General features: G+C 40.0%; 3 protein-coding genes across 3 annotated transcripts; all 3 read left to right on the forward strand.

Annotated features, from left to right (window-relative positions):
* The first annotated feature begins 3646 nt into the window (after nucleotides 1-3646).
* On the forward strand, nucleotides 3647-4600 carry LOC149167104 (uncharacterized). The gene has a single exon (XM_089430362.1). The coding sequence runs from the start codon at nucleotides 3647-3649 to the stop codon at nucleotides 4598-4600; it is 954 nt and encodes a 317-aa protein (XP_089286488.1).
* Nucleotides 4601-8462: 3862 nt separating this feature from the next.
* On the forward strand, nucleotides 8463-8888 carry LOC149167105 (uncharacterized). The gene has a single exon (XM_089430363.1). It carries the CDS (start codon nucleotides 8463-8465, stop codon nucleotides 8886-8888), a length of 426 nt encoding a protein of 141 aa, XP_089286489.1.
* A 126-nt stretch (nucleotides 8889-9014) lies between these two features.
* On the forward strand, nucleotides 9015-9671 carry LOC149167106 (uncharacterized). Its single transcript, XM_089430365.1, has one exon. It carries the CDS (start codon nucleotides 9015-9017, stop codon nucleotides 9669-9671), a length of 657 nt encoding a protein of 218 aa, XP_089286491.1.
* The last annotated feature ends 1789 nt before the right edge of the window (nucleotides 9672-11460 follow it).

Here is an 11460-nt window from a genome sequence, read left to right on the forward strand (position 1 = left end):
TGTGATACGAATATATAAATTGGTAATAATGGAAGGAGACCATATCCTATCCAAGATTAATTTTGAGAAAACAAGTTGGGAATTTGAATAATAGAAATAATAAATTTTACATCAGTAATTAAAATTTACAGTTTCCCAAATGAAGGTATTCACCAATATTTCTCAATATTTTCAGCTAATGTAAACATTAATAAAATTTGCATGATAAGATTAAGTGGGGCATTACACGAGTCAAGCTCGAATGATTCCAACAACAAGCAAGATGCACGCAGGACGGAATCACTGCATAGTACCGAAGTTGAATCCAACCCTAACCAGAGCATGCATAACATGTTGTCTAATGAATCAAACAACAGGTACGCTAGCTTGGATAGTAATACTAATGAGAACGAAAACATTGTAGCAAAGGATAGGAAAATACTGAATAAACCGTCAATTGAATCGTACAATAAATACACAGTTACATACAAAATATAAATGATAATAACAATGATAAAACGAATGAAAGGGGATTTCGAAATTCATTAGGTTTGAATGACTTTAATGTAGATTCTAGTAACATTAACCTAGATAATAGTTTAGAGAATATATCCATAGCTGTAAATAACAATATAGAATACTATAATATGGATGATAATACTAATGGATTAAATACAATGGAACATATTAAATTGAATAATAAACTAGATAATAATCAAATAAGAAGTAATACCATGGGCAACAATCTAAATGATAATGTAGACAATACAAATAGTAGATCTAATAATAAAACAATAAAAAACAATTCTCACAATACCTCTATTAACAATAAAAAAGTTATAAACATTTCCTCTTATGAATTGAAAAAGGAAGAAGCTGAGGTCCTTGACAGAGGCATCAATTTTTCCCTAGCCCCCAAAAGAATACCTAACGAAGAAATTATTTGCAGTCTTGAAGATGGAATCAAGGCTCCCAATGATGAACACAAAGATCTTGTTAGACAAGAGTGTGTTGTCATCCTAAGGAAAGCCAGACCTCCTAAAAGCAACCTAAACCCTGAGCAGCTTAAAGCCCTAAGAAGTCTAAGGAATAAAAACGACATTGTCATTCTAAAGGATGACAAAGGTGACGCCATTGTGGTAATGAATCATGGTGATTACATAAACAAAAATGAAAGACCACTTATATAACAGTGGTACCTACAAGAGGACACTCTGGTGGGGAGGAAGACCGCAGGCCTTAGTGAACGGTCGCGGGAGCGAAGCTTGCGGCCGATAGGCCCATAGGCCTAAGGAAAATCAAGAAGGCATGAGAGGAGACAGCAAACGACAGAGGGAAATTTGTAAGGTGACAGCAGGCACCAAGCAAGGACAGCTTTCTGGATCAAAGGGATCGTAACGATGCAAGGACAGTCAAGGGAGTGTGACCGGGAACAGCTGCGGTAACCGGGTCCTAAGCTACAGGAACATTCTGGCTTGTTCCCAGGAGGCTAACCGTCGACATCTCCGCCTAATCCAAGGCATCTCCCCGCAGCTGGACAAACCGTGACTGAGCTGGTAAGGTTAAGAGGGTAATCAGGCGGTTTAACCATGGTAATACCTGGCGAAGCGGTGGATTTGGACCCTGAACCGGAAGACATATTGTCCGTTTAGGGAAAGGAGCTATCAGCTCAAAACCTGGAACTTTTCTTCGGAGCTAGCAGCCTGCAAAAATCTAAAAAGGATAGCACAGATCTGATTGTACCATGGTTCAATGCCTCGGCGCCTGACGATTCGAAGGAAAGCCAGAGGGTGGAATTGCGAAGGATTCAGGAGAACCAGGCATACCTGAACCCTCATGCCCAGAATCTACTAAAGAAGGAGAACCCTCAATCCGAAGATCCCTCAGCATCTCAGGTAAGTAACTCGAACGCCCTAATTTTTGTCCAGGATCGTTTTGGGGGCCTGGAAGATGTTGTCTATGGACAGAGCTCCAAAAACTGGCCATGGCAAAGGCCAAGCGATGGGCTAAAAGTGGATTTAGGGCCGGATAAACAAGGTAGTCCTCAGGCTTTAACAAGAACCTCTTTAGCAAGGGCCGGGGCAAACCCTCGTACACCTCTAGGAATAGAGGGACGTGAGCCAAAAGAGGGGGGCAGGAAGGAAGATCTGAAAGCAATAGCAGCTTGGCAGTTGGAGGAGGAAGGGATTAAGGAAAGGGCAGACGAAGGGGGAACCAGGGAGTTTGTGATAACCACAGAGTCGGAGTTAACAGGAAAGAAGGCCTCGGCACAACCAACAGAAGGCTCTGGAGGGGAGGATGTGGCGAAAGACAGAGAGGAGACCCTAGGCAACAAGCAAACTGGGGAGAAGAGAAAAAAACAAAAAGTAATTAAGCAAAATTCAGAAGCAAATCTGGTTCTAGGGGTGGACGTTCAGATCGAGGAAGCAATGGAGGTGGCGGAACACACGGTGGTCGGGCGAGCAAGAGGGAAGAATTTTTCGGCCCATTTTATTCAGAACTGGGCTGAACAGCAATGGCAAAAGGAGTGGGGAATTTCTTTCAAAGCATTGGTGCTAGCAAAAGGATGGTTCATGATCCAATTTGATAAAAAGGAAATGGTGGATTGGGTACTGGCACGAAACTGGGCTTTTGGAAAGCGGCCTGTGTTGTTCAGACACTGGACACCCCTGTTTGACGCCCAGTGAGAGAAGGTACATTCTTTTCCTGTTTGGGTGTGGGCTCCAGGGTTGCCGTCCTTCCTATGGGTGGAATCCATTTTCAGATCTATAGGCAACACGCTGGGGACCTTCCTGGAGGCGGACATGTCATTTGTAGAAACCAGAAACAAAGCCATGGCCCGGATTCTGGTAAATCTCAATCCAGGGTAAGGCCTCTCGGGGAATATGAAAATCCATTATAAAGATCTTGTTTTTGACCAACTTCTGGATTATGAGCACTTGCCTTTCAGGTGCCATAGCTGTCACTAGCATGGCCACTTGGAAAGAGACTACCCACTGGGTTATCGGCGCAAAAGGCATCAAAGGAAAAATGATAAACCAAAGCGCACAAAAGGAGAAGAATCTGCTCCCAGGTCAGAAGCGCATCAAGGGGTGAATGGCATTGAGATGGAAAAGATAGAGGAGCAGAGGGGCTCGGAGCTGATCCTGATTACCAGCCAGGATGCAAAAGAAGATCCCCCAGATCTGAGCATAACAAATCAAGCAGCAACAATAGAAGCTCAGGAAGGTTCAAAGGGTACGCATCTAGTTTTTAACCCTCCTTCTTTGCTTTCTCCAATCAAAGAAATTGAGACATGCATAAGATCAAATTCGCATATGCATTCTATTATAGATCAGGAAGGGATTGAAACCATTACTACATCAATACCCAAAATTGATCTGAACTGTGAAGGGTCCTCATTATCTTCCAGCAAAAATGATCCCAAACCCCCTGTTCCAACCTCTGAGTGCCATTATAATCTTCGCTCCCTTGATAAAAGACCAGCGGCGGAAGGACCTATCGGGGGCATAGGTATGGAGATTCCCCAGACCTCTAAGAAGTCAAGGGGGCGGAAGTCTTTTTTATCAAAAGCACAAACAAAAGCAAAATATGATATGGATGATGGAAAACAGATGTCTATTACCGGGGTGCTTAGAGCGGCGAAACCCTGTGAGGGGGGTTCAAAATGATTTGCCTTTCATGGAACTGTAGGGGTTTAGCCAGTAAACCCAAAAAACTGGCTTTGAAAGAGTTGATGCAGCGATACAATCCCGACTTTCTCATGCTGCAGGAAACTCTTGGGCCAAGCTCAGAAGTAGTGACTTCCTTAAAGTCCCTGTTTCCGGGATGGCAGTTTCAAGCTTTGGATGCCCATGGTCATTCTGGAGGAGTGGCTGTAGGATTCAGAGAAGGGAAAGTGAAGCTGGTAAACTCATGGGGCTTCCCACATGGCTTGGGGATGGAGGTCTTAACACCTGATTTTGATGATCCTCTGTCCATCATAAACTTATATGGGCCCTGCCAGGAGAGGGTTGTGTTCTGGAATCGTTTCCTGGCAAAAGCCATTTTGCAGACCCAAAATCTAGTGTTAGGAGGAGATCTGAATTTCTCCATTGGAAGGGCAGAAGCCTGGGGACCCTCAGCAAGGGAAGATCCCTTATCGAACTTCTTCCAAAACTCCCTCTCCTCGCATAAGCTGATTGATGCAAATCTGCTAAAACTAAAGCCTACTTGGAGGAACCGGAGAATTGGTGAAGCCCGGGTTGCCAAAAGACTTGATAGATTTCTTTTAAGTGAGGATCTTGCTTCCAGAATCCCGATGTTCAGGCAATGGATAGGAGAGGGAGGGAACTCGGATCATTTCCCTATTCTGCTTGAAATATCCAAACCTCCATTAAAGCCTGCAAGTCCTTTTAAATTCAATGCCGCTTGGCTGCAGGAGGAATCCTTCAGGAAGCTTTTCAATGAAACCTGGCAACATCCAAACAGGGAAGCAATGGAAGACAAGAGCTTTCTGTTCATGGAAAACCTGAAAAGGATGAAAAAGGCCACAATAGAATGGGCAAAAAAAAAGGAAGCAGGAGCAAAACGAAGCTTTAAGCAGCATCGACAAGGAACTAAGGGTTCTAGAAAAACCTGACTCAATCGGATATGAATCCCAGGAAGCGAAGGACAGGATCCTGTTGTTAGAAAAGCAGAGAAGCAAAATCCTCTTAGATAGAGAAGAAGAATGGAGGCAGAAAAGCAGGGCGACATGGTTGTTGGCCGGAGATGAAAATACAAAATTCTTTCATAACTTTGCAAAAGGTAGAAAGGTGATGAATACTATCTGGAAATTAAAAGATGTAGAAGGCAGAGAGGCAAACACCTTTGAATCGCTCTCATCAATGGGGAAAAATCACTTTCAAAGCCTCTTTACAGAACAGAGAGGGACCACACTAGCGGAGGTTATCAGAACTGCCCAAAGTTTTCCCCGCTATGTGGAAGAGGAAGAAGTGGAAGGCTTACAAGGGGAAGTCACTGCTGAGGAAGTGGAGAATGTAATAAAATCCATGGCAAAAGATAAAAGCCCTGGGCCTAATGGATGGCCAATAGATTTTTTTCAGCACTTCTTTGAGCAGATTGGACCTGAACTTACCGAAGTGGTTGAGGAATCCAGAAGGAAAGGTCAGGTATATGCGCCCTTCAACACTACTTTTATTGCTCTTATACCCAAAAAAGATGAACCTGAGTCCTTTGAAGATTTCAGGCCCATTTCATTATGCAACAGTGTGTATAAGATCATAGCAAAAACAATTGCAGCTCGGTTAAAACCAATCTTGTCCAGATGTATCTCAAGCGAACAGTTTGGTTTTCTGGACGGGCACCAAATTCACGAAGCTATTGGAGTGGCCCAGGAAACAATCCATAATGTGAAGATGATGAAAAAGAAAGGTGTTGTGGTGAAACTTGATCTATCAAAAGCATATGACAGAGTCAGTTGGACCTACATCCGGATGTTGTTAACCCATCTGGGTTTTAAAATTGACCTTATCAATTGGGTTATGGGATGTATCACCAGTGTCAGCTTCGCGGTGCTCATCAATGGGGCTGCCTCTCCCTTCTTCAAAGGGCAAAGGGGACTAAGGCAAGGGTGCCCTCTGTCCCCTTTGTTGTTTCTTCTAGTAGCAGAAGGGCTGAGTCAGCTGTTGTTAAAAGCCAAGAGAGAAGGAACAATAAAAGGGCTGGAGGTGGCGGCTAACCTCTATATCACTCACCTCCTGTTTGTAGACGATGTTCTCCTTTTTAGTAATGGAAGCTGGAATGAGTTCAAACAGATAAAGGAGATCCTTGAGTTGTTTATGAAAGCATCAGGAATGCAAGTAAACTTCAGGAAATCACAACTCATAATTGATGGACTAAATAGGCAGGAGATAAACCAGCTAACGATTGTTCTTCCTCTTGAGACAACAAAGCTTGGGGACCCTTTCAAATACTTGGGGTTTTGGCTGAAGCCAGACAACTATAGAAAGCAGGACCGGTCCTGGTTGGTAGCAAAAATCGAAGCCAGAATCTCACATTGGAGTTATAGATGGCTCTCCAGAGCAGGAAGGCTAACCTTAATAAAATCTGTCCTTCTGGCAATACCTGTATATTGGGTTGCACTGACATGGGTTCCAAAAGGAGTCCTGGAAAAAATAAGAAGAATTTGCAGCAGATTCCTATGGGCTGGAACAAAGGAGGATTATGTGTTACCTTGGATTGCATGGGACAAGGTGGCAAGACCTAAAGAATGGGGAGGATGGGGAATAAAAGACATAAATGCGTTTACAGCCTCCTTGGCAGCAAAATCAGGGTGGAGAATTATTATGCTAGAAAATCTCTGGACAAAAATAGTAAAGCGAAAATATATTGATCCATCCCCCCTAGAAGACTGGATCATAAATCCTGATAAAAAAGGTGGGAAGGTGTCAATTATATGGAAAGCGACCATTGATGCATTCAAAATCATTGAACAAGGACTGTCCTGGCAGATTGGAAACGGTGAAAATGTTCGAATTGGAAGAGACCCTTGGGTAGGCTGCAACGAGAATTATGCTCTATCTCCTGGTCTGATAAGACACCTTGCCTCCAAAGGTTTCTTGTTCTTAAACCAGGTGGAGAAAGTAGGATTCTCGACTATATGGGGTCAAGCATGGAAGTCAGGAGAAGAATTGGATATTCACCCCCGCTGGTGGAATGCGTGGGAGATTTTCAAGCAAGAACTCTCCAGGTCGAATGTAAGACTCAAAGAAAGACCAGATCAGCTGATTTGGGCTCATGCTGACTCCGGAAGTTATTCGCCAAAATTCGGATATAAGTTTCTCATGTCCACAAAAGGTTGGGAAGAACCAGAATGGTGGGCGAAATCGATATGGAAGCTAAAGTGCCCAGCCAAAGCAAAACTGTTTTTCTGGTGCATTCTAAAAAGGATAGTCCCAACATGGGATACTCTCCAAGCCAGATTCAAACAAGGGCCGGGAAGGTGCTCATTATGCAAAAATGATTCAGAAACTATGGATCATCTGTTCATTGGTTGTCCCTTAGCCAAAAAAGTTTGGTCGGAGGTGGCCAAGCATATTCAAATGTCTATTTCCTGGGATGGATCTCTTATTGTTGAAGCATGGCACAAATGGTGGAACCAAATATCAGTAAGAAAATTAAGAAACCTGCCTCCTATCATCTGTTGGGGTATTTGGATTGCCAGGAATAGAAATATCTTTAAGGAGCAACATTCTGAGGCAGAATTAATTGTCGTTCACTGCTTATCTATATATACAAACATTCCGGACTCAGAGGAAGAGAAGGAACCATGGAAAGTGGAAGAGGAGCAAATTAAGGAGGGAGTGCCTTGGGCTTATTTTGACGGAGCCTCCCAGAACAATAAAGCGGGAGCAGGCATTATTATCCACTTAAACAACAGACATTCTCTAAAAGCTTCCATAGGTTTGGGGAATGGATCGAACAACTATGCAGAACTATCCGCCCTCAAGTTCCTTTTATGTTGGCTGATACACCGAAATACCCTCACAGTTCAGATCTTTGGGGACTCATTAAATGTTATAAAATGGATAAATGGTCATAGCAGATGTCAAAATTATGTTTTGAAGCCTCTCTTAGAAGAAATTCAGCAGCTGAAATTATCTTTTAATTCTTTTTCCATTCATCATATTTACAGGGAACGAAATGATATGGCAGACAAGCTTTCTAAAGACGGTATTCAACAAGTTCTGGGCAGCTGGAGAATAGTGGAAGAAATCAACGGGCAGGACCAGATTTCGGACCAGCCTCCATATGTTCAAAACTTATAACATGACCCTCGGCTGATCTGCAAAATCTAAATTTTGTTTTTTGTTAAAAAACAGCAGATATAGAAATATGGTATCATGCTTCTGTTTATGATATATATGTATGTATCGTTTTTGTATGTATCTTTTTTGTCTAGGGGGTTTAGTCCATGACAAAGGAGGATAGACTCCAGCAATCAGAAAGAATATCAGCAGTTTTTTTGGGAACTGTTTCTTCCTCTCACAAAGAGGAAAGATCAGGCTTTTGAACTATATTATGCAGGCTCACACAGCTATAACAGCAAAGGAAGTAGTGGAATGTATATGTAACTTTTTATAATAATAAAAAGTTCGTTTTTTTCTCCAGAGAAAAAAAAAAAAAAAAAAAAAAGTGGTACCTACAAAAAACTTGAGAAAAACCCCATCTCTAAAATTACAAGGTTGGTCAAAAAAGCCATTAAAGAGGCCAATCTAAACAAGAAACTGAAAAAACACCTTACCCCTGACAGTAAAATTACCCCCCGTATTTATGGGGCCTCCAAAATTAATAAAACATATGTCCCCCTGAGACCTATATTCAATACTATCGGAGCACCCACATATGAATTAGCAAAGTATGTCACCGGCACTTTAGCACCTCTAGTTGGTAAAACCAGCTCTTACATCAAAGACTCTAACCAATAAGTTGAGTTCGTTATGCAAGCTAAGCTATATCTGGGTGACAAAATTGTCAGTTTTGATGTGGTCCAGCTCTTCACCAAGATTCCCTTAGATGAAGCAATCCAAGTTGTAAAAGAAGTGGCAGACCCCCAAACTGCAAAGTTGGCAGAAATCTGTCTCCGTTCTACTTTCTTCACCTTCCAAGGGGAGTTATTTGAGAAAACTTCAGGAGTGGCTATGGGATCACCTCTTTCGCCTATTGTAGCCAATATCTTCATGGAAATTTTTGAAAATAAGGCTCTTGACACCTACCCATTAAAACCTAAGTTTTGCATTAGGTTTGTGGATGACACCAATATTGATTGGCCTCATGGGGATGATGAGCTTAAAAACTTTTTAAACCATCTCCATAGCATGTCCGGTGACTTCAAGTTTACAATGGAGGTTGAGGAGAATAATTGAATCCCATTCCTTCATATCCTCCTCATAAGAAACAAAGATGGTTCCATACGACACAAAGTGTTCAGAAAGAAGGTGCACATTGATAATTATCTTCATGCTAATTCACACCACCACCCAACTCAAAAAATGGGTGTTCTTCAAACCCTCTTCACTAGAGCATGTAGAATATCAGATGAGATCCACACTGAAGAGGAGATTACCTACTTAAGAAGAATATTTACAAGCTTGGGATACAATAATAAGTATGTCTTGAAGGCCATTCAGAAAGCCAAATTCGATAAGAAAAAAGATAAATCATATAACCCCCCGACCACTAGTGCGTACCTTCCATATATTCGTGGAGTCACTTACAAGCTAGCTAAAGTTCTCATGAAGATAGATATCAAAACTTCATTCAAACCCATGATGACTATTAAACAAAGAATGAAATTTTTCAAGGACAACCAGGAGCAACTCCAGCAGAAAGGTGTTTATATGATCAGTTGTTCTTGTCGGGAACATTATATTGGGGAAACAGGCAGGTCAGTCAAGATCAAGCTCAAAGATCATGGTGCAGATATCTGTAATGAGAAAACTCATTCTTCAGATTTAGTTGAGCATGCAGGCAAGACAAACCACCATATATGCCTGGAAGACACAAAAGTCATTGCCAATGAAAAACATCATTTTAAGCATAAAGTTCGTGAGGCACTTGAGATCATTAAACACCCGCATAACCTCAATAGGGATGGAGGCTTGGAAGTGAGCAGAAATTGGTTCTCCTTTCTCACCCCCATTGATTAAAATGGCCCTCCATTTCGCATCACCCTTACCATTCTTCACCTTTCCCGCCCTCTATTCCCCATACCCCTCACAATTAACCCCTTATCACACTAACCCCTCCTCTTAAATATATTTAATCATGCTCTTCCCCTTAGAATCTTAACTCTTTCCCCCTTTTTTTGATCCCTTCCTTTCATTAACCCTACATTAGGTCAAACCATCTCCTTTCCTAACCATAGAAATAATATGAAGCATTATAAAGAAAGAATACGTGTCCAATATAGAAACTAGACTTCATATTAAATATGATTAATATTCAATTCATAATACATTAGCAATAAGCTAATAGCAATAGACATATGATGTTAGAATCCAAATGTTAGTATAATACCCTATAAATTAACTATTAAAATTAATTAAAATATAATAAAATTTTGCGAAATAAAAACTTATTACAATAACTTATAAAGGACCTAAAAACATAATGATTTTAACAAAAACCTAGTAAAAGAAAATTATATAAACTTAAATTAATGAATAACCAAAAAATATTAAGAACCTCTCCTTTAAACAAAAATTTTAATTAGAATAAACTAAAAATAAAAAGGCAATTTATTAAATTAACCAAACTTATTACATTAGGTTGAAAAGCAAGTTATAAACATAAACCTAATATTAATCAATAATCAAAATATTATGAAAAGCAATTTATAAACATAAATAATTGTAACTTAATTAGAATAAATATATATATATATATATATATATATATATATATATATATATATATATATAAGACATTGAATTAAAGAATCTAAACTTATTACAATAAGATGAAAACATAAAAGGTAAATATAATCAAATATGGATGCAATATCCCATTAATAAGCATTATTAAAACAAGTTAAGTATTATAAAGAAATTTATATAAATTAATAATTTATTAACAATAAGATAATAATAATGAATTGAAATAGAAATCATTTATCTTGAGCTATCTTGACAACTCACCTAATAATATTCATAGCTCACGCTCCTCTTCTTTGTAAGTCAGTCCTGATGATGTGTCTTGGTCTAGAATCGAAACATAGATAAATTAAAAATGAACACTGTGGAATATCTGAATTCAGAATCCCAAAAATTCTAGTTAATCTTGTGGTGAATATTGATTCCATGATATTTTTGTGAATTCATTTCCTTGAAGTTGTTGTTGTCATAATGAAACTATCATAAGTGATTAGTTCAAAAGACAAATTAAAAATGAAGGCTATGGAATATTCGAATTCAGAATCCCAAAAATTGCACCACAGAAATCTGGAAACCATTATTTTGACCTTGTACGGAAGGGAAACCTAGAAAGATATCAGTGATCTCGAAAAGACAAGGGTTAAGATACAAAGAAAGGAATCTAACCTATACTTCCTCAAGCATTTCCATGATTCCAATATAACCCCGCCCTTTGCCTGCATTAAACACAGATTACACAACCAGCAAAACCACAAGACATTCAACCGGCTCAGTAAATCCTTAATTCACCTGGAGATACGCGGGATCAGATTTTATTTAGGGAGATTATCTACAATAACCTTTAAAACTCACTTAAAACTAGCAACAGCTATCCGGGAGGACCTTTGGATGGTTATTGATGCCTCTACGATGCTAAAGGCAAACAAGGAGGGTCACATGGTTCAAACAAGACATAACAGGAAGCTACAGAATCTAGAAGAGCGATGTAGCATATGCAACCGCAAATAAGACTCAATGGAAATAAAGGAAACAGTGAAGAAACACACACAGAGGATTATAAGAC

This window comes from Pinus tabuliformis, chromosome 5_1, assembly GCF_031772625.1.
Source record: "Pinus tabuliformis cultivar Carrire ecotype Pingquan chromosome 5_1, CPIR1, whole genome shotgun sequence".
In the NCBI taxonomy this organism is placed as follows: Eukaryota; Viridiplantae; Streptophyta; class Pinopsida; order Pinales; family Pinaceae; genus Pinus; species Pinus tabuliformis.

What these genes read in the sequence shown, in the direction of transcription:
- LOC149167104 (XM_089430362.1), top strand. Translation starts at nt 3,647, where the DNA reads ATGATTTGCCTTTCATGGAACTGTAGGGGTTTAGCCAGTAAACCCAAA.
- LOC149167105 (XM_089430363.1), top strand. Translation starts at nt 8,463, where the DNA reads ATGCAAGCTAAGCTATATCTGGGTGACAAAATTGTCAGTTTTGATGTG.
- LOC149167106 (XM_089430365.1), top strand. Translation starts at nt 9,015, where the DNA reads ATGGGTGTTCTTCAAACCCTCTTCACTAGAGCATGTAGAATATCAGAT.